Source organism: Carica papaya, chromosome 6 (assembly GCF_054855325.1).
Source record: "Carica papaya isolate Zhongbai chromosome 6, ASM5485532v1, whole genome shotgun sequence".
Taxonomy (NCBI): domain Eukaryota; kingdom Viridiplantae; phylum Streptophyta; class Magnoliopsida; order Brassicales; family Caricaceae; genus Carica; species Carica papaya.
The window spans coordinates 28891895-28918889 of record NC_142314.1 but is presented as its reverse complement, the minus strand read 5'-3'; the positions used below and the strand labels follow the sequence as shown (position 1 = coordinate 28918889).

The 26995-nt window shown below is 34.9% G+C and overlaps 3 protein-coding genes across 3 annotated transcripts; 2 read left to right on the top strand and 1 right to left on the bottom strand.

The window, feature by feature from the left end:
• Positions 1-10180: 10180 nt before the first annotated feature.
• On the top strand, positions 10181-13225 carry STN8 (Protein kinase superfamily protein). Its single transcript, XM_022038198.2, has 4 exons — positions 10181-10934; positions 11478-11651; positions 12124-12528; positions 12731-13225. The coding sequence occupies exons 1-4, from the start codon at positions 10371-10373 to the stop codon at positions 13076-13078; spliced, it is 1491 nt and encodes a 496-aa protein (XP_021893890.1). The 5' UTR covers positions 10181-10370; the 3' UTR covers positions 13079-13225.
• A 264-nt stretch (positions 13226-13489) lies between these two features.
• MAN6 (Glycosyl hydrolase superfamily protein) lies at positions 13490-15338 on the bottom strand. The gene is made up of 6 exons (XM_022038199.2): positions 15235-15338; positions 14870-15143; positions 14608-14802; positions 14411-14533; positions 14119-14330; positions 13490-14053 (listed from the first exon to the last, which is right to left on the bottom strand). Exons 1-6 carry the CDS (start codon positions 15318-15320, stop codon positions 13621-13623), a joined length of 1323 nt encoding a protein of 440 aa, XP_021893891.1. The 5' UTR covers positions 15321-15338; the 3' UTR covers positions 13490-13620.
• A 2229-nt stretch (positions 15339-17567) lies between these two features.
• On the top strand, positions 17568-21013 carry FER (Malectin/receptor-like protein kinase family protein). The gene is made up of 2 exons (XM_088206515.1): positions 17568-17723; positions 18093-21013. The coding sequence occupies exon 2, from the start codon at positions 18108-18110 to the stop codon at positions 20784-20786; it is 2679 nt and encodes an 892-aa protein (XP_088062641.1). The 5' UTR covers positions 17568-17723; positions 18093-18107; the 3' UTR covers positions 20787-21013.
• Positions 21014-26995: the final 5982 nt, after the last annotated feature.

The following is a 26995-nucleotide window of genomic DNA, read 5'->3' as shown; positions in this document are numbered from 1 at the left end:
GTTGAACAAACTAAATAAATAAGAAGAACAATTAAAATTACTAAATTAAAGTACACGAAGTAACAGTAGGCAAGTAAAGCAATATAACAACAAATAGGCAACATAGATAAATTAAGGACAATTATACACTGACCGATTACTGTCTCCATTAGTGACCTATATTTAATTAATCAAGGGTTTGCCAACATTTATAATTTTTCATTTATCATTTGTTTAAACTTTAATTTAATCGTAACAGGAGAAAATGTGAGGGATTCTTACCCGGAATTGGTGTCCAGAACACTGCCTTTTCTACTATAATTCCTGGCGGTTCCTGGTTTTCAGATTTCTTGAGTTTTTCTGTGAAAATCAAAACATATGTCAAGTATCATGGAAATGCGCAAAAAAAAGGTCAAAATTTTCATGATGGTCAATTTAAGATTTCGGCACGGCGCCGGTTCCACCACCTATGTGGCTCCCCCTCTCGGTCAGGCCAGTTTTGGCCGATTCTTGGTGAAAATCTATGCGATTTAGGGTTAAGTGGCTTCTAATTGTGGAAAAATGAGGAAAACTGAAATTTACTGACAGTTTCGAGTTTTTGGTATGGCGACTCTGCCGGTTCTACCTCGCGGTCGCAGTCCTCATTTGGTTGTCCTGCACCAAAAATATGTTAGATAACCTATGATCGAAAAATGAAAGGGAACAGGAAAAGGATTTAGGCTCGCCAGAGGGGTTTTTTTGGTTTTGGGTGCGACGACTCAATCGAGCTCTGCCCTTCATTTCTGGCTTCTCCTTTAGTTTTTCGGCATCGATAAGGGTTTGAGGTGGTTTAAAATGGAAAAACAGAGTGAATGGGGAAAAAAAATCACCTTTCAATGTCGATTTAGTCTCTTGTGCGACGGCGACGGTGGTCGGGTTCTCTTCTGGTCGCCCTTCTTCTTTTTCTTCGACGAACTGATTGAGGCTAGGATTAGGGTTTTGGTGGAATAGAAGTTTAAATACTCATCTCCTCTCAATTCAGGTTGTCAGTTTGGGTCCGCATGAGCCAATCTCCACAATCGGATCTAACTTATTTTGGGAAGCCAATCAGAGCTGTCCAATTGAAGGCACGTGTGTCATTCGATCGCGCTTGATAGGAAAACGAATCTAGACCATTCGTGCATGCATGAGTGAATCCAGACCGTTGGATCGATTAGCACGCGGATTACTCGCGTGGCCTCCCACGTGGAATGCATATCCGCGTGTCTACCACGCGACGCACGGTGACTGGCCGTGTTATTGACGTGGTCGTCCTACGTGGCCACTTTTTCCATTTTTGCACTTTTACTCTAGTTTTTAAATGGGTCATTTCTTATTTCCAGTTTGGTCCCTTCCTTTTAAAATTATTTTCAAATACATACAAAATGCATATTTATTCAAAAATTCAAAAAAAAAATTAAAATTAAAATTTTTAAAATTATTATTAATATAAACTTAGTCATCCCAAGCCAAAATCTTGGGCTCGGGGTGTTACATATTATTATACTATATATATGTATATATATTATACTAATAGTTTATATATATATATATATTAAATTATAGTTAATTTCATAAATGTAAATATACATGTATATTTTATACAAATTATGGTTCCATAGTTTTATGACTTAAGATTTATTAATATGGAGACTTATAAGGAATAACATATATATTTTTTATAATTATAAGATTGAGACTAATCCAAAAGAGAGTCACTTTTCACTAATTATGAACTAATAATTTATTTTGTGTTATTTAGATGGATACCCAAAAGTAACATGTAAATGACGCAAAATATTAAGTATTTTAAATCCTTTTGAATGAACATTAGATTTGTTAACATTTTACCAAAAAGAAAAACTATAATGATATCAATAGTTCACCATTTATAAATTTCAATTTTATATTATAAATATACTTGAGACCTTACTGGAGCATCATTCTATTTTTTATAGTTCTTACTTTACTATATTCTCTTGCATCTCGAATGACAACTTTTGATGGGTCGAATTTTGCAGAGTAATATAAAATGGTCCAATTCTTGACGAGTTTATTGGATCTTGCCCTAGTTTTAATAATTGAAAAACCTCCTAAAATTACTGATAATAGTACTCTGGAGCATATAGAACAATTAAAAATTTGGACAATGTCAAACAAACTCATTCTTATATTTATGAGAATGATCATTGCCACTAACATCAAAACTTATGTCTCTCAAACTGAGATAGTCTCAAAATTTCTGAAATCTATGGAGGAGTATTTTAAATGTGCCGATAAGTCTCTTGCAAGCACGTTTATGGCTAAATTGACCACCATGAAATGTGACAGTCATAAAGGAATTCAGCAACATATTTTGAACATGGCTGAAAATGCTACAAAACTAAAGGCATTGGGCATGAACATGGGTGAGTCATTCTTAGTACAATTTGTTCTTAACTCACTTTCTTCGTAGTTTGCTCCATTCAAAATTTACTATAACACTAATAATGAGCAGTGGAACATGAATGAGCTTACTACCAACTATAGTTAGGAGAAAATGAGATTAAAGCAAGATGAACATAATTTTGCTCTTACAGTTACTCGTGGAGCTATGAAGACTAAAGGTAAATCTAGAAAAGTTAAAAATATTCCATTTAAAAAACAGAGTAGATGTGGGGAGAATAACCAAAGTCATGATGAAAAATTACTCTGAGTTGCTACTTTTGTGGCAGGAAAGGTCATCTAAAAAATGAAAGTGAAAAATTCATCTATATGGGAAACTGTCTCAAAGTAGAAGTGATAGTTGTAGGTACCAATCGCTTGCTATTAGAGACTGATCATCAAATAGATCTTTTGAACACTTTTTATATACATTCGATTTATAAAAATTTAATTTCACTATCCAAATTAGATATTATTGAAAATTGGGTTTATTTTGGTTGTGGAAAAGTAAGTTTAGTGTTTAATTCAATGATAGTTGGTTCCGGTATTTTAAATAATACTTTATATAAAATTCATCTGAGTCATGAGCTTTAGTTACCTTGCATTCAAATATTGGTTTAAATTGTGGATTAATTAATGAAAATTATTAATTCTTGTGGCATAAAAGGCTAAGACATATCTCTAGCGAAAGAAATGATAGATTAGTGAATGATAGAATTTAAAAAATCTTGACTTTACTGATTTTTAAGTACGTATAGATTGCATAAAAAAAAGTAAACTAAACATACAAAGAAATGTGCAATAAGAAATAATGAGCTTCTTGAGATAATTCATACGGACATTTAAGGACCACTCTTCATTCCTTGTTTCACTGGAGAAAGGTATTTCATCACTTTTATAGATAATCTATCTCGGTATGGTTATGTATATCTAATGCATGATAAGTTTCAAGACATTAACATCTTTGAGGTGTACTTCATAAAGGTTAAGAGACAATTAGATAGAAAGGTTAAGACTGTGAGATCTGATCTAGGTGGTGAATATTATAGTAGATACGATAAGTCAGGACAAAATCCTGGTCCTTTTGCCAGATTCCTAGAAAAGCATGACATTCGTGCTCAATACACAATGTCAAGTATGCCACAACTTAATGAAAGACATAATCGTACTTTAATGAAAATTGTTATGAGAATAATGAGTTATTCTTCTGTACTTATTTCTTTATGAGTGAAGCCTTAAAGACCGTACTTGAATAGAATTCTTAGTAAGGCAATATCTGTAACTCATTTCGAGTTATGGACTGGTAGAAAATCAAGTTTAAGACATTTACATATATGAGATTATCCAGTGGAGGCAAGAATCTTTAATCTTCATGAGAAAAAGCTAGATTCAATAATAATATCTGGATATTTTATTGGTTATCTAGATAAATCTAAATGATATAGATTTTACTGTCTTAACCATAGTTCGAGAATAGGTGAAACTGGTAATGTCAGATTCTTAGAGAATGACGAAATTAGTGAGAATGAAGAACTAAGAAAAGTAGACCTTAGAGAATAATAATGGATATCCCACCACCCTTTTTGCCTCAATAAACAATTGTTGCTCAACCTTCTTAGTAAGTTATAAAAAGTGAGTTACATAATGGAAATGGTTCATTACCACAAGAAGATATCGTCATTTAAAATATCATAAAATAACCTCAATCAATGCCTTTGAAAAGATCTCAAAGGGAAAGAAAATATGCTATATTAGATGATTGTGTGGTATATCTACAAGAATCTAATTTTGATATTATGATAAGAACATATCCAGTTACTTTTTCACAAGCCATGCAAAGTGATGATTCTAGTAAATGGATATAAACTATGAAAGAACAGTCAAAGTCTATGAACCATAATAATGTTTGGGATCTTGTCAAAATTGTCTGATAATTATAAAAGTATCAGTTATAAATGGGTCTTCAAGACCAAATATGACGTTAAATACAGTATTAAACGGTTTAAAGTCAGATTAGTGGTCAAAGGTTTTACTCAAAAGGAATGTATAGATTATAGAGATACCTTCTCTCAAGTCTCTAAAAAGAATTCTCTTAGAATCATTATAGCACTTATAACACATTTTAATTAAGAGTTACATCAAATAGATGTGAAAACTGTTTTCTTGAATGAGAATTTGGATGAAGATATTTATATAGAACAAGCTGAATGGTTCGTAAAGAAAGAAAAAGAACACCTAGTTTATAAATTAAAGAAATCTATTTATGGTCTTAAATAAGCTTCCAAACAATGGTATATAAAGTTTAATGATACCATTACATTATTTGGATTTAAAAAAGAAGCTGTTGATTAGTGCATATATCTAAAAATTAGTGGGAGTAAGTTTATATTTATGATACTATATATGAATGATATTTTGTTAGCTAGTAGTAATCTTGGTTTGTTATACAAAATCAAGAAATATCTCTTTAAAAACTTTCAGATGGTTGATATGGATGAAACTATCTATGTTATTAAAATAGAAATCTTTAGATATCAATATTGAGGATTATTAGGTTTATCTCAGACATGACATATTAACGAAGTTTCAAAGAGATTCAGTATGCAATTATGTTCAACAAGTATTGCACCATTCTTAAGAGTGATAAGTTAAATAAAGATCAGTGCCTAATGAATGACTTAGAAAGAGAACAGATGAAAAACATTCCTTATGTATCTGCTGCGGGAAGTTTGATGTACACTCAAACCTGTACTAGATCAAATATCAGCTATGTTGTTGGTATGTTGGAAAGATATTGAAGTGATCTGAGAATTGAACACTGAAAAGCTGTAAAGAAGGTTATAAGGTATCTTCAAGGGATAAAAGATTATATACTCATATATAAAATATCAGAATAATTAGAGGTCATTGGATACTTGGACTCAGATTATGGTGATTATCGTGATAGCTTAAAGTCTACTTTAAGTTTTATCTTTATGCTAGCAAATGGGACAATTTCGTGGAAGAGTGTAAAGCAGTCCAATACTGCCTCATCCACAATGGATGCTAAGTTTATAGCATGTTTTGAAGCCTCAAGTCATGCTTTGTGGTTGCGACATTTCATCTCAATACTTGTTATTGTTTACTCTATTGCCAAGTCGCTGAAAATATTTTGTGATAATACTGCAGTTGTTTTCTTCTTTAAGAATGACAAATATTCTAGTTAATCCAAACACATAGAATTAAATTATTTAGTTATTAGAGAAAGAGTCCAGAAACAAGTGTCGATTAAAAATTAATACCACACTTATGATTAATGATCCATTGACTAAAGTACTACCTACAAGAACATATGCATAACATGTTGTAAGGTTAGGTTTTTTAAGTAATCTATAATATGACGATCGATGTTTCAGTAGTTGAATAATTGATATTTTGCGTATTAAAATTTATTTCTGTTATTTTTTTATTTTTTAATCATAGATGCACAAGTTAGCATTTAATCAATAGGGAATATAATGGAGAATCCAAGATCAATTAACATTATCAGAAACTCACACATTTTCATTTAAAGGCATCAAAGAAATTGATCATATAAAAATCCTTCCTACTTAATCCATTATCAAGAATGATAAAAACTAAAGTCACTGGAAATAAAATAAATATGATGAAAAAAATCACAATGTCGTATATTAATAAGTAGATCAATTCTTTACTTAGTAAGATGATAGAAAAGGCTCTTTTGAAAAGAAACACTTTTAATTTTATTGAGATAATTTTTGAATCCCTACAATAAAGACTTAGTAGCCTATTTATAGGCTAAACTAAGTAAATAAAAAAATAATTTTTTTTTAAATTTAATTTGCAATTACATAGGAAATAAATTAAAAATTAAAAATTAAAAACTAATTTCCTAACTAAGATAGATTTAGTATTTCTTTTTAATTAAAAGAAATTATTGCCAAATTAAGGGGAGAGACATATAGAAATAAATTAAAAATTAAAGACTAATTTTTTAATTAAGATAGATTTAGTCTTCTCCTTTAATTAAAAGAGATTGTGGTCAAATTAATAGAGATACATGAAAATTTAGGGTCATTGTAACACCCAAATTTATTATTTTTATTTTTTTAATTTATTTTAATTTATATTAGAATTTTAGTTTAATTTTTCAATATTTAATTTTTAAGGTTTTAATTTAATTTAATTTAATTTAATAAAAATAAAAATAATAATAATGATAAAATAGGGTAAAATTATTTTTGAGATTTAATTGAAATTGATTTTGGGAAAAAAAGTGAAAATTTGGATTCTGGAGGTGTTTTTGAAAAGAAAATCAGAAATTGGGGGTCAAAACGCAATTTAAGAAAGTTGTGCCACGTTAGAAGCGCAGTCAGTAGCCCCGGCCAACCAGAACACGCCGCGTGGCAAGGAAGCTGACGCGGGAGGCCACGCGGGACGAAGCCATGTGGGTGATCCGCGTGCACGCGATCGAACGGTCCAGATCTCACACGTGCAGACGGCTTAGATCTCACGCACACGGACAGCCCAAATTGCATCGTGATGGACGGCCCAGATTTATTCTCATTTTAATCGCGATCGGACGACCCAGATTAAATCGTGATGGACGGCTGAGATTAAAAGGGGAAGATTATAAATAACCTCACCCACACCCGACCCCAAACCCTAGCCGCCAGTACCGTCACTGAAGAAGAAGAACCAATCACCGGAGGACCTGGCCGCCGCCACCCGCCGCCACACCGGAGGGTTTTTCGACCGTCAAACGAGGTAAATTTTCTCCCATTTACTCATTTTTCGATGCTGAATCTACCTATGGCCAAATCGGAGCCAAACCACCAGCCAATCGGCCGAAAAACACCGCCGAAGTCCAGCGGCGCCGCCGCGGCTTCCCTCAATTTTTGCCTCCGATGAGGCCCTTTCCGGTTCCCGTTCGATGTAATTTTTACACCACTGTGATCATCGCCCTTTTCTCTACAGGTTGACCGGAGCAAAACATCAAATCGAGACTCGCGTCGGAGAAGCCGCCGCACCCGAGAGCTCCACCACCGGTAAGTCTTAGTTTTTCGTAATTTTTTGGGACACGTGCAGGTATCGGTAGTGCATTTTAGTTTTCCGGAGAAAATTCAGAAAATTTAGGGACAGCCCGTAAACGCATTATAGAGCCGATTTCAGACCCCAAAACAAGTAAGGATTTCTCATCCTATTTTCTATCACGGTATTAAAGCTCAATGAATAATAAAATGGCATTTCATGAATTAATTCATGTGTATAATTAATTAAGGTTACTAATGGAGCCCGAATCTGATATATTTTTCGGTCAGTTGTTGTTTGATCTATTTTTCAGTTTTAAATGCAGTATGGTATTTGATGTATTTATTTTATGGTTTCGTATGCATGAATCATGGTTTTTTTTATTATGATTTGAATTATGGTGAACCCGATGTTGTGTTGTTTTGTATGGTGTTCATTATTGGTTTACGTGTTTATGTATAATTGAAAAATTGAGACCAAGAAAAATGGGAAAAATGTTATGTGAATTGATAAATGGATAATGTGGACAGTCTGACTTGATATCTTGGGAGATGGTGGACGAACCGGATCCGTAAGGAACTCTACCGGGAACGTGGTCTCTCATATCGGACGGGGTATGGAGACCTTATGTGTTTTGGTGCCCATACCGGACGGGGTATGGGAACGGCTCGTTTTACCCATATACTAGACGGGGTATTGAGGTTTATGGTTTTGGCGCCCATACCAGACGAGGTATGGAGACGACCCGTTTCACCCTCATACCGGAGGGTATTGAGGTTCATGGTTTTGGCGCCCATACCGGACGGGGTATGGAGACGGCTCTGGAATCATATTATTAATGTTAATGGTTCACGTGTAGCGGAGACCCCCTATGGATCCCCATGGATACTAATAGGCTGGTAAAAGAGGAAATTTGTTGTTTGATTATTGAAGTGTAAAATTATAACATGTGTTATGTTACAAAGTGTATATGATTTTATGATGGTTATAATGTTATTATTTTCATATGTTATTTTCACGAATCTCACCGAGGTAAGTGGACAATAAAGGTTTTTATCATTAATAAATGAGTTTGTTATAAATTATACTTCATTTGTCGTTTTTGTTTTCTACCAACCTTTACTTCTGTGGCAGTGAGATAGTGTGATGTCTTTACTGGGCTAGTGTAGCTCATTCCTTACTTAACCATTTCAGATCAGGAAGACGTGGTTCCCGAGCCCGTTCCGCGGGAAGACGGCGAGTTAGACACCTAAAGATTTTATAGTTCTATTTATAGTTTTTATTTCGAGTATTTCTTTTAATTAGCTTATTCTTTCATACGTTGAATACGTTTATGGTTATTGTGTAAGGGATGTTAATCAGAATTTTTATTTCGCTTCCACATTCAAAATTTTTAATATATACATCTTCATTTGAATTTCTGGGGTCATTACAGTCAGTCATAAGATCTCATTTTTTACCTATTCTCTCCTCTTTCTTTGGATTGAGTCTTTTTTTTATGTTTCATGTCCATGCTCACATCAGAATGCTTTGATAAAACAAATTATAGAGACTGTTTTGATATTATAAACTGAATTAATAAAAGTTATTGATGTGTGGTGCGTGTAAGAAATATGATATTGAAGTTATGTGACCGCTATTATTCACATTTATAATATAAGTTATTTTAGTATTATGATATAATAAATTTGAGTTTGTTGGTTGATTTTATCTTAATACGTATCAAATTCATTTTTTCAATAAATATATTTTAATATAAAATATATGTATATATATATGTTATAGTCTTCATAATTAGTTTTGTGGGTCAAGTGGAAAAATATTAATTTCAGCAATTAAAGTAATTGACCCACTAATCTTATATTTTATTTTTTTTATCTACTTATAATGGTTGAAACCAACTTAAATGATAATTAAAATAATAAATAATCGTTGTAAAGGAAAATGTACCTTAATGAAGTTAGTAACCTTAAAATAAACTATATAATTATTGTATTTTATAATAATTAAAGTATAATAATAATAATAGTTATCAACACATGCAATTACTTTGAATGTGCTTTGGTCTCTTCTCTTATATATAAAAAGAGTACAAATTCTTTTTTCAATGTGTCTTCCATCAATTAAAATTTCAGAATTTTTGTGCATAATAGTTAGATAAATAGAAGAAGTGAATCAAATAATTAAGATTTTTATCAATGGGTCTCTCAATCACGTTATGATTATATCGTTTTCGAGTAGTATGTAACTCTAATATTTTGTTTATTTTTTTTTTCTTAAAATGTGTTGAATTTAATAAAAAATGACTTTTGCATCAAAATTTCTAACAATTAAATGTTATATACACCTACATGCTCAATGTATTTTCACTTTTCATAGTCTTACTTTAATTTATTTGTTAGGGTGTGTACCCATTTTATCTTATAAGAATTATTTGTTTTGTCAAATTCTAGTCCTATTAAATTCAATTTTATTATTTTAACTAGAAAGTGTAATGGCAAAATTTGTTAGGTTAAACTGAAATATTAAGCGAAGAATTAAATTGAGAATGGAATAAAAATTGGGTATTAACTTCAAGAATTTTAAGTCGTAAATCAAATATAAAAAAATTAAGACAAGATTTAACAACCAAATAGTATGAGATTAAAATGTATGAGATTGTTATGATTGACTCAGATTCACATTTCTTATACTTCAAAAATCTCTCTTTTCAGCAAGTATGAGATTCTCTGTGTTTTAATAGGGCAAAAACGCAATTACTGATTTGGTCCACAGTTTTCAGGATGAAGGAGTGGATAAATCTAGGGACTAACGTGGCAAATGACACGCCTTTACTGATGTCTCCTTTAATGGCTATAGAAGTACCCAACTGATACTAGTGAGGTCAAAACCGCGGTCCTTTTGTTTGCAGAACAATCATGGCTTCTCTCCTTTCTCCATCCCCAATCAACCTTCAACAGAACTGTAACTACACTAACTTGTCTCCTTTAAAACCCACTTTCCGATATCATACTTGGTCCCCCACAAGTCGCTCGAAATGCAGTAATCTACAAAGGTGCAATGCTAATCTTGTTGACATTCAAGCTCACCTATTAGAACTGGAGGGGTCATTGTCTCAGTTGCCTGCTTTTCAATCTGTGCTTATGCAATTTGAAGAATTATCTGACTTGCAGAAATGGGGTTTTGGGGTTTTTGGGGGGTTGACATGGGTTTACTTGACAGCCAGACCTGGAGTGCTAATAGGTGCTATAGATGCATATGTTCTAGCTCCTCTACAGCTAGGTCTGAAAAATTTGAGTGGGAGGAAGTTGAGGAGGATGGATTTTTTGATTGGTGATAAATTAGGAGAAGGCTCCTTCGGTGTTGTTTATTCTGGAGTTATGGTCCCCAAGAATGTGACTGATCAAGAGAAGTTGCAGAGCAGAAGAGGAAAATCTTTACAGCTATATAGCAAGTTCAATGAGAAGGTCATTCTCAAGAAGGTAACTTCCTGCAATCAAATAATTCTACTTCCTGCTGCACTAACTGAAATATCATTATCATTTCTATTGTTGTATAATTCAATATGCCTTGCTGCACTTGTTCTTAATCTTTTATCCTAGCCCAGGAACTTGATTGATTCGCTGAGATATCAATTTAGAAATTTATGGGAATCATGTATTGGACTTTGATGCTCAGAAACAACTGGTCTATTCTAATGGATGCACTGCTATCTTGTAAATATGATGATTTCCACATTTACTTAATTTTTGTACTCTTTTGTCCTAGCCCTGGCACTTGATTGATTCACTGAGATATCAATTTAGAAATTTATGGGAATCCTGAAAATACGTTTGGGCTGAGTCTAGAAAACAACTGTTCTATTCTCTAATGGATGGATTGCGCTCTTGTAAATATGATGATTTCCACATTTTCTAAATTTTCGTATTCTTGCCCCCTTAGAGATGATTTTACATTCTTGTTTTATTAATTATCCCATACATAAGGAAGCAGAAATTTCGTTCTTTTCTGATGTGATCATGTAGGTGAAAGTTGGAGTTCAAGAGGCCGAAGAATGTGGTGATTTTGAGGAATGGTTTAACTACAGGCTGTCCAGGGCAGCGCCTGAAACATGTGCTGAATTCCTAGGAACTTTTGTTGCTGACAAAACAAATTCACAATTTACTAAAGGTGGAAAATGGCTTGTTTGGAAATTTGAGGTACTCTACCTAATTGGATCTAATCTCTGATTTAGAAGCTGTTTTTCTTGTGGATCCATTTTTCTGGGTAAGCAGCTAAAAATGATGATATCTATTGTAATAAACAGCTGTTTGAAGGTATCACACGCATGTTATTTTCTTGAGAAAGCATTATGTGCTCATGGAGCAAAAATAAGCTAGGACATTTATTTATTATTAGTCAACTTTAGAAAAATATAGCTCTTTTTCTGCCATATAAAATCTAAAATAAACCAATTAAATTCATAGGCTGCTCCAACTCATTTGTTCTGTTGAGTACCTAATAATTTTTCTAATTTCTTGTATGTAGCTTATCTGTTCATTTGAAATTCATCATCTTCCTTGACGAAATGCAGTTTCTGTGTGGTAGCGCAAGCAGATTTTTTTTTGTTATGAAGGTGTAGGTATTCACCTTCTATCCGCTGCACTAATTGTAGGGATGTCCATATGACAGGGAGATCGAAGTCTCGCTGATTATTTGAAGGATCGTAATTTCCCTTTTAACTTGGAGTCCGTAATGTTTGGGCGTGTCTTGCAAGGAGTAGACTCTGTTAAACGGAGTGCACTCATCATCAAGCAAATAATGCGCCAGATTATTACTTCTCTTAGAAAAATTCATGACACTGGCATAGTTCACAGGGATGTAAAGCCAGCCAACTTAGTGGTAACAAAGAGCGGGCAGATTAAGCTCATAGATTTTGGAGCAGCAACAGATCTTCGCATTGGCAAGAACTATGTACCCAACCGCACCTTACTTGATCCGGACTATTGTCCCCCTGAACTCTATGTACTTCCAGAGGAAACACCAAGTCCTCCTCCAGAACCCATCGCTGCTTTTCTTTCTCCAATTATATGGCAGGTACTTGTTGACTTACCATCAAATTTTGATTGAAGAAATTGAATGTGTCACTCATTGTTGCTTCCTAGAAGGTATGTGGACTTAGCAACATAACCGTGATTATGTAGTCTGGTATTTGCATAACCTCAGATTATTAAATTTGCAACTGAAACATGTTTTCACAGCTTACTAATAACCTGGTTAACATTTTTATTTTTTGCAGCTAAACAGTCCTGATCTATTTGATATGTATTCTGCTGGGATTGTACTCCTGCAAATGGCAATACCAAGCTTAAGATCCAGTGCTGGGTTAAAAAATTTCAATTCAGAAATAAAGGCAGCTAAATACGATCTGAATCTTTGGCGGGAGAGGACTCGTTCCAGGCCTGATTTGACAATTCTTGACCTTGACTCTGGTAGAGGCTGGGATCTAGCTAGAAAACTAATATCAGAAAGAGATTCTTTTCAAAGAGGACGTTTATCAGCTGCTGCAGCTCTGGCGCATCCTTATTTTTTGTTGGGTGGTGACCAGGCAGCTGCTGTTCTGTCAAAGTTCAGCTTAACCAAATAATAAGATTTTTGGGATGTAAATATATATTTTTTACTCTCTTATTCTTTCATTTTGCAGATTTCACCAGTTTATATAGGTTATTTTCAGATTTAATCAATGAAAACCATCTCATCTCGTATTCTAAGCCCTCCTTTTGGGTTGGGAACAGTTCAAGAATCTCAAGTTGGTCTGGTAATGTTTTTGTATCCAAGGAGGATTAGCTACCACGTAGAATACTGTCCAATCATTTACTAACAGCTGGTAGTACCAGGTTTGCAATTTTTCATGTAATGCAGATTTCTAGCTGGAGTTTGTCCATTGGCTGGAGTCAGGTTGCTTGACCATGGTTGTCCAATAACTATGACATATATATATATATATATAAATATATATATGATTGCAGGAAATATATATTCTCGTGTTCACTCTGACTTCTCAGAACCCTTGTTTATAAGATTAAAGTATTCATATTTTTGCAGTAGTAAGTACATACAGGTAATATTATGATGATTAATACATATTTGTTGTTTTCTCCAATAGGAGAACAGCATTACTTGAATAAGTTACAGATCATCATGGTAAAGGAATGACTCCAAAGGAGTTCTCTTCCTGCAGCCCCAGTGGCAATGCCAAGAGCACATGGTATTGAAGATTGCGAGTCTTGTTGACTGAAGAGATATAATATTGGTTGTGGAAGGAGATTTGGGAAGAATTATGGCATAGCCGTCATCCATGTAATCTGTCCCTTCAGGGAAGAGCTGCCAGAAAAGACTCCCAGCTCCACTGCCTCCTTTCTTTGTTGAGTTCAAGAGTGTTTTATAGACTGTGTTGAAAAGGGTGTCTCTGAAGGATGAATTGTAACCAGGGTCTTTAGCAGATACACCAAACTCAGTGAACAGAACAGGCATTCCAAGATACTTCTCAGCATCCTCAATGTGTGCTTCCATCCATGATTTGGTGAATTGAAGATGGTCATCAGTGATGGTTTGTGAAAGCCTGCACATGTGACATGTTTAACATAGCACAGGGGAAAATGTTTGAATAGAAGGTGTGATGCTTACCAGGAATCGGCATAAATGTGAACAGAGGCAAAATCAATACCCAGAACCTGATGGTTCCTTATAAAGTCAGTTCCAATTTGTGTAGCATAGGTATTTGGATTGAACTGAGTTCTTGCAGGTGCAGAGGGACCATAAAATCCTTCTGATCCAATCTCAACCAAGTGCTTTGCATCCATGCTCTTCACATACACTGCCATTTCTTGTATCCATGACTGAAACACAAACACATTCACTAACATCATTTCGTTGGATGCCACAGAGATTTTGCAAAGGTAGATATGAGAAAATGAACCTGCAGCTTGTCACCAGAGGGATCCGAGGTACAACGGGGTTCATTCATCAGTTCCCAGGCAAAAATCGTAGGATCATCCTTGTAAGTGATGTTTGTGAATGTATTGACTCTATTGAGCACCGTCTGCCATGGAAACACATGAACAAATGAGAACGGAAAACACTGCAAGGAAAAGTTAGAAGCCAGTAGCAGTACACCTTAACATGAGCCTTGTAGTAGCTTCGGAGAGTGGGATGGGAGAAAAAGTCATCATCAGATGTCAAATTAAGGCCAGCTTCTTTTCCCCATTTCACATACTGTGGTTTCCCTCCGTATGCATCCCAATTATTAGACAATGACAATATGAGTCTGATCTTGTATTTGTTTGCTTCACTTACCACGAAATCCAGGGCCTGCAGTTTGAAGAATACTTAGTCATTTTTTATACTCTAATTTTGTGCAATTGGGCATGAAGATAACCTTGAAAACTTGCTCGTCGTAGACTGATGGAGATTTCTGAAGAGCTCGCCATTGACCATCATTGAAAGCCCAAGTCCTACACACAGTTAGACCCACTGAAGATGCATGCTGAAACAACTCGGTCACTTTTCCTCTTGTTGATTCATCCGCAGCAAATACCATTAACCAGTAAGTGTTGAATCCATTCACATAGAAAGGTTTGTCATTGACAACAAATTGGTTCCCTTTTCTCTGCGCCATTTGCCATGCATCATCATCTTCCAACTCATAAATCCTGAACACCACCACCAGAAAAAAATCATCAACTCATACAAATATATATATATATATATGTATTCAAAATATTTACTGCTTTATTCAAATACCCATCACTTGTTGTTATAGCCACATTCCTGATCAAGATAGTAAAAAGGGTGAGTGAGAAAACCAATTTTGTCTTGTGGGTATCCATTGTTTGAAGAGGAGGAGCCACATCACTTGTGTTGCTAGGACAACAAATTTATACATCCATCTATATGTCTATGATGAGTGTTTAGCTTTGAAGCCAAGAAAAATTTCTTGCCTTGTCTTCTAAAACCAGATACTTGAAAAGAAAGTATGCATAAAAATGAGTCCTAAGCTACGCTTAAAAGTCACTGCAATTGAATCGATTAAACTCAATAGAAATCCAGCCTTTCTATTTACAGCAATATAAAATGAACGTGAAGGTCCTGATACCAACCTTCTGTAAAAATCAAGAAGAAAGAAGAATAAGGAGGGACATGGGACTATAGGTGTTTGCTTGATGTAAAGTGAACATTATTTTGAATCTCCCAGTGATTAGCGAGACTGAAGGAGATGAGGAGAGAAGATGATCATTTTCTTCTTCAGTTTGTGGCTACTAGAGTTCGTTTCTCCTGCTCTTTCCCTGATTATTCCCTTAATTTTTAATGGAAGTAAAGGAGGAAGAACAAAATTAACTGAGAGTATTTTGTCTTTGTTGGAAAAATATGAAAATTGAGAGTAAATAGACTTCAAGCGCAGTTGTTTGGAGATAAGAAAACACTTAGAAAACAATTCTTTCCAGAACTTGCAAAATGAAGTATGCTTTATCTGACTGTCTCCTTTTCTTTTCAATTAATAGTGTTTTCTATAACTGTGAAATTTAAAATGAGTGGTATGGGTTTGAGACTGATGGTTGAATCTTTGTCAATTTAGTTTGAACTTGTACCTTACTCTTTTCCACTTGTATTGATGTGTTTAGTTCGATCATTGAAGAGCTTATATTGTGTGAAATTAGTTGTTCCTGATTTCTATCATTACTGAATTACTTTTATTAATTGAAATTAAGAGTTGATTTCATTACTAATAATTAATTTATTATATTTTAATGTTAGATGTTGTGATATGAAAGAGGAGACATATTTTATGTTGGCAAAATGTGAAATGCTCAATTGTATATTTGGGGTAATACATATATATATACATTTTGGTCTCTGTTTCTTTTGTTTTTTTTTTCTTTTTTTTTCCCTCCCTTTCTTCATCAGCAACAGCTGCTGACTTCTCCTTCCCCACAAAACCCATCTCTATTCTTTGCAGAAAATTGGAGTGAGTTACCCTCAACTCATCCATTAAAAAAAAAAAGAAAGAAAATCCCACATCTAAAAACCCTAGGAGGAGAGAGGCTTGAGGGAAAAAGATAATATACATCTACACAAGAAGAAGCAGCAAAATGTCAACTTTCTTCTTATTTGTGTTTATCCGTCTGGAAGTAGAAGCAGCAAAATCATTAAGTAAGTTTTTAATTATTTGAATGTTTTGTTTATAAAATTTTGTTGGGTTCAATTTAAACCAAGCACTGAACTAATCAAAATTTTGAGTCTCTCTGGCTCGTAATCAATTTGTAAAAGCTTAAATATTTTTACAAGTGTAGAAAGGTAGCTTTCCTATCAAAATTACTTTCTATTGTACAAAAAAAGGTGAGAGTAAATTTTGAGAATTGAAAAAAAAAAAAAAAAAGGAAAAAGAAAAGTGGTCATAAATTAAAAATAAAATAATTAAACAAAAATTAATTTGGAAGTGGCAATTAACAATGTAAAATAATTAATTAACTAAAACCAAACAAATAACTATTGAAAGAAATAGAAAACCACTGATCAATTTAGTGGATGGTATTGACATAATTTAACACGTTTGACAATTAATATAACAAAGAAAGTTAAATAATGGTAAAATTATAAAATAAAACAAAATAGAAAATTATTTTTAAAATATAAGATTAGAAAAATTTTAAATGCTAAATATATTAGCAAGTATAATAATACATATTTTAAAAGATATAATAAGAAAAATTATTTCAATAAGAAAATAAGGTGACAACTAAAGATTTTTAGAATAAATGCGTGAAAAGGGATGTTATACTCTACGTGCAGGTACATGATCAGCTATCAACTCCCTCCAATATGGACGATCCTGATGTTTTCCGGCCCCACTTCATCACCGTCACCGTACCTAAAAACATGCAACGCGTTAACGCGTTCGTGAATCCATGACAGATGGGGCTACTACCCCGACTCGTGACTTTAGCTCTTAAGGGCATTTTCGTCATTTCAACAACCGCAAAATCGATATTATTAAATTCCCACTAAAACCATTACTAGACTGAACCAGTATTTTCTTTTTTTATTATTATTTTTTTTTTTATTTTCTAAAACATTTGATAACAGACGCAACTAAATTACAGCTGCTCTAAATATTCAGAAATTCAATACTAAATTTTCGGCTTTAAGTTTTCTTCTTCTCTCTTCCCTAATCTCTCAAGATCTCTCCGCTTCTCTTACAGTGTCTCTCCTGAGCTTCTCTGCCGATTCAACAGGTGAATATCTCTCCACCTTCACTCCTTATCTCTTCCTTACACACATTCTATTTGTTCTACTTCTCTTACTTTATTTTCCGCTCTATTCTTTTCACCTTCTGTTAATCTACCAACAATGGCTTCCAGTCTTCCCATCTGCTGACCTTTCTCCGTAACTTTTTTACCTTCTGCCGATTGCGACCTAGTTATACCTTTCAGCTTTCATGAAAGTTGGTGGCTAGATCTAAAATCGTTAGATCTTGGCACTAATCGCTGATAGATGTTGAGTTCAAGCTTCAACTTCCTCTTTTCTCTGGTTCTGATTGCTTAGTCTCAGTCTATAGGTTTGAACATCTTCACCTCATATAAATTTTTTGTTAAATTTCTCAGACTTGGCTTATTTTCATGAGGAACGTCGGAAGATTCTTTCCCGTTTCTCTTCTTGTTATTTTCTTCTTGGGATCTGTGCTTCCTGCTATCTTAGCTGCGGAGTTTGTGGCACTTGATAAGATTTTACTAAATTGTGGGGAGTCCTCGGAAGCTACCGATTCCGATAACAGGACCTGGATTCCGGATGTCCGATCCACTTTTTTGTCCTCATCCGGAGATTCGAAGCCAGCCAAGGCTGCAACTCAGGATCCCGCGGTTCCTGAAGTCCCGTTCATGACAGCTCGTATTTTCCACTCCGAGTTTACTTACAGTTTCCCTGTAGGAGCTGGTCGTAAGTTTGTTCGTCTCTATTTCTATTCCAATTCTTATGATGGACTTAATGCAACCAATGCGCTATTCTCCGTCTCAACCGGCTCCTATACTCTTCTTAAGAATTTCAGTGCTGCTCAAACCACCCTAGCTTTGAATTATGCTTTTCTTGTCAAGGAGTATTCAGTTAACGTAGACGGTGGTACGTTGAACATAACTTTCACTCCGTCTTCAACTCCTTCAAATGCATATGCCTTTGTCAATGGAATTGAGGTTATGTCTATGCCTGATATTTATAGCAGTACTGACGGATCCTTGATGATTGTGGGTCAATCCAGTCCATTCACCATCGATAATTCCACTGCTCTTGAGAATGTTTATCGATTAAATGTTGGCGGAAATGATATCTCGCCTTCCGGTGATACGGGACTGTTTAGGTCTTGGGGTGATGACCAGCCATATATTTTTGGGGCTGCAATTGGTGTTCCTGTAACCGCTAGTCCAAACTTGTCCATTCAGTATCCCAAGGACATGCCTTCTTATATAGCACCAAGGAATGTCTATGCAACTGCTAGATCCATGGGGCCAAATTCTCAGATCAATCTTAACTACAATTTGACCTGGATTTTCAGTGTTGACCCCAGTTTCAATTTCCTCGTAAGGCTCCACTTCTGTGAGGTTATTGAAAATATTACGAAGATCAATGAGAGAGTCTTTAGCATCTTCCTCAATAATCAAACAGCTGAGGAATCGGCTGATGTAATAGCTTGGGCACAGAATAACGGAGTTCCAGTTTATAAGGATTATGTGGTTCTCGGTCCTGGTGGGAGTTCACAGCAGGATCTATGGCTTGCACTTCACCCAAATACAGCCACAAAACCGCAGTATTATGATTCCATCTTAAATGGAGTGGAAATATTCAAAATAAGTGATGAAAATGGTAATCTTGCAGGGCCCAATCCTATCCCAGGTCCTGTACAGGAAAAAATTGACCCCTCATTGGTTTTACCATCTACTGGTCATTCAAAAAGCCAGAAAGGGATTATTGCCGGTGGTGTTAGTGGTGGAATTATTCTAGCTCTTCTTATTGGTTTCTGTGTTGTTGTTGCTTCTCGTCGTCGCAGGCAAGGGAAGGACCACAGTACAAGTGATGGGCCATCAGGATGGCTTCCTCTATCTCTATATGGAAATTCACACTCTGCTGGCTCTGCAAAGACAAACACTACAGGAAGTTATGCATCCTCCCTCCCTTCAAATCTTTGTCGACACTTCTCGTTTGCAGAGATCAAGGCTGCGACCAATAACTTTGATGAAGCTCTGCTTCTTGGGGTTGGAGGTTTTGGTAAAGTCTACAAGGGAGAAATTGATGGTGGAACAACAAAGGTTGCAATCAAGCGTGGAAACCCACTATCTGAGCAAGGTGTGCATGAGTTTCAGACTGAAATTGAAATGCTCTCAAAACTTCGGCATCGCCACCTTGTTTCACTGATCGGGTATTGTGAAGAGAATTGTGAAATGATCCTTGTTTATGACTACATGGCTCATGGGACATTGCGAGAACATCTATACAAAACCCAAAAGCCCCCTTTGCCATGGAAGCAACGGCTTGAGATATGCATTGGGGCTGCACGTGGTTTGCATTATCTCCATACTGGTGCCAAACACACTATTATCCACAGGGATGTTAAAACGACTAACATTCTTTTGGATGAGAAGTGGGTTGCCAAGGTTTCTGATTTTGGATTGTCGAAAACAGGTCCCACATTGGATCATACACACGTGAGCACTGTTGTAAAAGGTAGCTTTGGATATTTGGATCCAGAGTACTTCAGACGGCAGCAACTAACAGATAAGTCGGATGTTTATTCTTTTGGGGTTGTGCTTTTCGAGATCCTGTGTGCTCGGCCAGCCTTAAACCCAACGCTGCCAAAGGAGCAAGTTAGCTTGGCAGAGTGGGCTGCACACTGCCACAAGAAAGGCGTTCTTGATCAGATTGTTGACCCTCATCTGAAGGGGAAGATTGCAAATGAATGCTTCAGAAAGTTTGCAGAGACTGCAATGAAGTGCGTGGCAGATCAAGGAATCGAGAGGCCATCCATGGGTGATGTGTTGTGGAACCTAGAGTTTGCATTGCAGCTACAAGAAAGTGCAGAGGAAAGCGGGAAGGGTATTGGAGAAATGAACATAGAAGAGGAGCCGTATGATGTGAGCTGCAAGGGGAAGAAAGATCCCAATGCATTGTCGGGTTTTGATGGTAATGTGACGGATTCAAGGAGCAGCGGGATGAGTATGAGCATTGGGGGACGGAGCCTTGCGAGTGAAGACTCTGATGGACTCACACCAAGTGCTGTGTTCTCACAAATCATGAATCCAAAGGGACGTTGATTGTTGCATTTGCCACTGGTTTCACCTTCACAAGAATCCGGTAAGGCAATGTGTTTTGCCTTTTGTTTTTTTTTTGAATTCAGCTGTTGAATGTGTTATTATTATTTGAATTAACAGATTATTTATTTACATGGTTCCCCTAATTTGTGTTGATAAAGTCAGTTGTAATTTGTATGGATAAAATGCTGAAGAGTGTAAAATAATGTTGCAGCACTTTTTGTTATGGATTTCCAGGAGGCTATATCTATGTATTTGATATCATATATATATATATATATATATATATATACACCATGTTTCATGTCCACTACTTCATTGTATTGCCCAGAACATCTATGATTGAAAAGATTACAAATAAAATATAATAGTAATAGTAATTAATGCCATAAGATCCGGGGAAATTTCATTAATTTTTTATTTTTTCAAAAGAATATTGAATTGGGGATCAGCTGGAAAATGGCTGGTAAGTGGATGGATGTTACGTAAGTTGAGATAGGTGTGTGTTGAGTTTTTGTAGGTGGCCATGTGGATGGTCGAATAAATGATTATGCCCATCACATTTATTAAATTAAATTAGATTTTTTGGTAGTTAAAATAACTAACGTAGTTATTAATTACTAATAATTTTTTGTTTTCTGATATTAAATTTGACGAATGAGACATCAGCTGCCTTCCAAATTACTAAATAATTACTTGTATAAAACATGGTAATTTATATTTCAAATTACTAAAAAATTAAGAATATTTTAATTATAAGTATGTAAGGTAAAGTAGAAGTTAGTTGTATTCACGAAGTTGATGGCAATATAATGGAGTGGAGGTTGGTAATGTGGCGTGCAGCTCAAAAAGACGTGCCAGCTACACGTCACTAGCCGCTTTTTTTTTTTTTTTTTTTTAGCTCAACCCTATTAATTGTCTCAAATGTCTCTGTCCCATTCTGAAATAAATGTAAAAGAACAACCACTAAAATATATTTTTGATACATATATATATATACATACATGTATGTCCAAACTGATTTTTTTCTCAAATTAGTCGTTGTATTTTAAAAAATAAATATTTATATTAATCTTCCTCCTTCAGTTTCTGGTAAGACTTAATACATTACATCTAATTTGAAAAAAATAAATAAATTTATTTTAAATCATCGTACATACAAATTGTAATTAATTTTAAGACTATTGTCCAATTGAAATTTTTTTTTGAAATGTTTTCAGCGAAGCCATCTAAGTGTCTTGGAACAAAATTCTACAAAAATAAGATTGAAGGATTTTGGAGTCTGTCACTACTTATTCTATTAAAAATGTGATCGAAAATTATAACAAGTAGTCACGCTTCTATGTTTAAGTCACATTGATTCTATGGGTGAAGAATATATTAAGCACTCATCCTATGATGTATTCTAATAAATTGTGATTAATATACTTTATTATAATTAATTACTATTGTCATGCATGCATATGATCTCTGTTTTTACTTCATTTTAGTTATTACTTTATTACCGCATTATCTACCCCAATCTCGTGTTGATTACGGTTCTCTCATTCTAACTCCAGAGGAAAAGGGACCAAAATTGAAAATAACCTAAAAAGAAAAGTAAAATTAAAACATGAAAATTTTCATGTTGCATCATTATTAGCCACAAAAAGTCTAAAAGGCTCTTTCATGGCCCATGAGATGTGGCCTTTCTTGATTTCACCATCATTTTTTTAATTATTATTATTTAAAAAAATAAATAAAAACTTTTTACCTATACATTTTTGGTTAATTTCAATTAAAACATAATAGTGAACAAAACTTTATGCTAAAAGAGCTTACTTCTGCATCAGCTTATTATCTATCCATGGCCTCCTTTACTAACAATAATATAAATGGATATAATATCCTTCTCACCAGCCAAGCATAGAAGTAAACATCCACTTTGCAAATAGAAGTGGAAATTAATCACCAAAATAAAACAAACATCTAAAAAATCAATTGTCATACACTCACAAAATTTGATCTATCTCTATGAAAAAAAACTCAACCGGTTGTAAATAAAATTTTAATATTCTTTTGATTTTCTGTCTTATTGATTGTGCGAAGGCATTGGGAATATATACACATGTAAGAGAGTAAAAGAAAAAGGGGGAATGTGGTCTTTGGAATCTACTGAGGCTACCAGCTGTTCCCAATAATCTAACCAATTTTAAAACAGAAAAAATCTTGACTCTTCATTTTAGGGTTTTGATCTAGGCGATCCACCTGTCCATCTCCTTTCAGCTTTTTTTACTCTTAATTTTTTTCACCCGCTCCACAAGATGAAGCCTGTTCATTTTCGACTCTTCAAGTTCCTCACCACCACTTCTTTAACCCTTTGTGTTTTCTTGTTGCAGGTGCTTCATCTTGAACAGAAGTTGGTGATGTGCTGAGGTCCTTAAAGGTTTCGTGAGCAGATCGGCGAGCTGTTCTCTTGAGGTGACGTGTTTTGTTTTGACAAAGCCCTTTTGTACCTGGTTGTTAACTATGTGGCAATCAATATCGAGGTGCTTTATTCGTTCGTGAAAGACCGAATTTGCTGCGATGTGCTTGGCAGATTTGTTATCGCAGTTCAGTATTACGGGTAAGTGAGGTACTATTTGAAAATCTCGAAGGAGGTAAGTTATCCATTGAACCTCACGTACTGTGAATAACATACTTCTGCACTCAACTTCTGCAGAAGACTTGCTAACCGTAGTTTGTTTCTTTATTTTTTAGGAGATTAACGCTAGCCTGAGGAAGACGCAGAAGACTGTGAGAGATTTGTGGGTCATCGGACACGATGCCCAGTCCGAGTCACAAAAGGCTTAAACTTTAAGGTCATTCCTTCTCGAAAAGAAGATGTCTTGCTCCGGATATTGCTTTAGGTACTCGGCAACATTTAGTGCGACGTCGAGATAGGACCGTCTGGGTTGTTGCATGAACTGATTGAGATGTTGGGTGGAGTATGTATTTTATTCTATACACCCATTTTGAGTCAATTGCTTTCTTTTCTTTTGGTACTGCAGTTAGTTCCCAAGTGTTATTATCTTTTAGTGCGAACAGTTCGGCTTGCATGGCCTCAACCCACTTGCTATCCTTTTTAGCATCTCTGTATGACATTGGTTCTTTCATAATAAACACTTATGCAATAAAATTAACATAGTCATGATTGTATGCAGGTGAGGTGGACATGAGGAAGGGAGATTCGGGCACAGGTTGTTCGATGATATGGGCAATAAAGTCTTCCATCCAGGCGGGCCTGCTTCTCACCCTGGTGCTCCTCCTCGTTTCAGACTCTTGGGGGATGATGTCTGGTAAGGGAATTTTTTCTCTACTTTGTAACTAGTTTTTGGGTATGGTTATTATGTCGATGCTTAGTATTTGTAGTGGTGTGTCATGATAATCTAGTTTAGGGTGTTGTGTTTGGTATGGGTGAATATGTTCATGGAATATGACATCCCTTAACAAAATCGTTTTTATGTTTATTATATTATATTATATAATTTGTAGGCCTTAGCATCGAGTGCATACCCTAAGAAAACACATTTTAAAGCCTTGGGTTCAAACTTGTCCTTTTGGGGGTTAATGTTTGTAGCAAAACATAGGCAACCAAAATTTTTTAGATTTGAGTAATCTAGCTGTTTTTTGTACAAAATTTCATAAGAAGTTTTCTATTTTACAATAGAATTTGGCAAAATGTTTATTATGTGTGTGGTTGTGAGTATGGCTTCGTCCCAAAATTTTTTGGTAATTTTGATTCAAACATCAATGCCCTAGCAATTTGTAGTAGGTGTTTATATTTCCTTTCCATCACACCATTCTGCTGTGGTGTGTATGTACAGGTTTTTTAATGCATGATTCCCCTTTCTTGAAAACATTTTTGCATGAGGTGTTTATGAACTCAATGTCATTGTCTGTCCTAACTATTTTGATTGTTTTCTGAAATTTATTGTGTATTAGATTGCAAAAGTATTTTAAGTTATTTGATACACTCGTTCTCTCTTTTAATAAATAAGTCCAAGTGGCTCTTGAAAAATCATCAACTATGGTTAAAAAAAGAATGTATCAGACATACAATTGACCGGGTATGGTCCCCAAAGATCAACATATATCAAACTAAAAATGTCATTGGTATTGATGGAACTTTTAGAGAAAGACAAACATTACTATTTTGCCAAAGGGCATATTTCACAATCATGTGAAACTGCACTGCTTGATAACTTTATACTGGGTACGTGAATTAATTTTTTTGTGAATGTGTGACCGAGTCTTTTGTGTCATAGTTGTAGGTTATTTTCTTGGGTGTGGCTGATGCATGCTTTGTTAGAGTCTATATCTTCACTCAAGGTGTACAAGCCCTTCATTATTATTCCATTCCTTAATATTTTGTTAGCTGTCAAATCTTGCACAATACAATGGTTAGGATGAAAGAAAATGTAGGTATTTGAAGTTTGGGTTTGCTTTCTGACAGAAATAATGTTATAAATGAATTTTAGTATATAGAGGACATCCTGCAGAATTAGATTATCACACAGCTTTATAGTTCCTTTGTGGGTTGAATGACTGGTGGTTCCGTCTGCTAGCGAGACAGGCACTGTTGGTTCTAGTTTTACGGGTTTTGAAAGCATTTTAAAATCATGGCATATGTGTGATATGACACCTGTGTCTATTACCCAAGTTCTTATATCATTAGAGGTATGCAAAAAATAGCATTTAGGTTGCTTACTAGCGAGGCCAGACATGCATCCTGTCGACTCTGATGTGTTTGCTCCTTGGTTTTTCATGTACTTGTTGATCTTTTATTGTATGAGTGTAGCCATTTCTATGCCCCAATTTATGTTGGATGCTTCTGTTTTGGTGCCATCGGGGGCATTGTTTGCCACTGCATTGGCTTTTTCTTTGTTCATTTTCCCATTGAGTTCTGCAAACCATTTTGGATAACCATGGAACTTGAAGCATGTGTCCTTTATATGCCTTGTATTTTTATAGTAAGTGCATGTTCTGCTGTCTTTTTTCTTTTTTTGGTTTGGAATTTTTGATTGTCTTTTAGGTTGGTATAAAATGCAACGTGTATCCCTTCAGGTGAGTTGATATTGTGTACTTTCCTTTGTTTTTCAACGCTAATGACCATGGAATAAGTTCTGTCACAGTGGGTAAGGGTTCCGTGATCAATATTTGGTTTCTCACATGGTCGTATGAGTCATTAAGACTCATTAGAAATTGGATCAAGTTGTCAGTATTGTCAATTTCACTGTGTTGTGTTGCAGCATGGCAAGTGCAAACAGGTGAGGGCCTTAGGTGAGTTAAGAATTTTATATAATAGGTTGTGATAGAAATGTTAGACTGCGTGATTAAACTTATTTCATGTTTTAATTGATACAACAAAAGCCCGTTACTTTCACCATACTTTTTTTTTATTTTATCCTACAAGTTTTTTGCTAATGTGGTAAACAAAAATGTGCTAGCAAGCTCTTTGTTCATCGAGCTTTGGATCTAGGACATCACCATGCTGTCTGTTTTGTATAATTGTTCATATTCTGTTGCATTAAGTTCGGGATTTTTGGCATCTGCCATCAACGAAAGCGAGCTTGTCTTTGGCTCTCAACACAATCACCATGGCTCAACTCCAAGATAAATAATTAGAGCCATCAAGGGTAGTTGTGACAAGTTGCATTCCAGGCTTATCCGAGTTTAGGAGTGTCAACACATTTGTATTAGGGTTTGCCATTAAGTAGTTGAGTAATAATATAGTGTAGAAATCATAAAAATCAGTACTTATTACAGGCACTGCTCTGATACTATGTAAAAAAATCCAATCGGGTGTAAATAGAATTTTAGTACTCTTTTGATTTTTTGCCTTATTAATTGTGTGAAGGCATTGGGAATATATACACATGCAGGAGAGTAAAAGAAAAAGGGGGAAAGGTGGTCTCTAGAATCTACTGAGACCACCAGCTGTCCCCAATAATCTAACCAATTTTAAAGCAGAAAAAATCTTGACCCTTCATTTTAGGGTTTTGATATGGGCAGTCCACCTGTCCATCTTCTTTCAGCTTTTTTTACTCTTAATTTTTTTCAATAGATTCGACTCACCACTTAAGCCCTCAAACAGTTGTTGTGCTAATCTTTTAACTCCATTATCATCATGTTTAACGTCTAATTCATACTAAACATATTTATATGCTTCTCTGAATTATGGGAACTCTAAA

Coding starts and splice junctions, on each gene's coding strand:
- FER (XM_088206515.1), top strand. CDS start 18,108: ATGAGGAACGTCGGAAGATTCTTTCCCGTTTCTCTTCTTGTTATTTTC.
- MAN6 (XM_022038199.2), bottom strand. CDS start 15,320: ATGGATACCCACAAGACAAAATTGGTTTTCTCACTCACCCTTTTTACT. Junction 14,803..14,869: donor ACGACGAGCAAGTTTTCAAG/GTTATCTTCATG, acceptor TTCAAACTGCAG/GCCCTGGATTTCGTGGTAAG. Junction 14,331..14,410: donor CCTCTGGTGACAAGCTGCAG/GTTCATTTTCTC, acceptor TTTGTGTTTCAG/TCATGGATACAAGAAATGGC.
- STN8 (XM_022038198.2), top strand. CDS start 10,371: ATGGCTTCTCTCCTTTCTCCATCCCCAATCAACCTTCAACAGAACTGT. Junction 10,935..11,477: donor AGAAGGTCATTCTCAAGAAG/GTAACTTCCTGC, acceptor GTGATCATGTAG/GTGAAAGTTGGAGTTCAAGA. Junction 11,652..12,123: donor GGCTTGTTTGGAAATTTGAG/GTACTCTACCTA, acceptor TCCATATGACAG/GGAGATCGAAGTCTCGCTGA.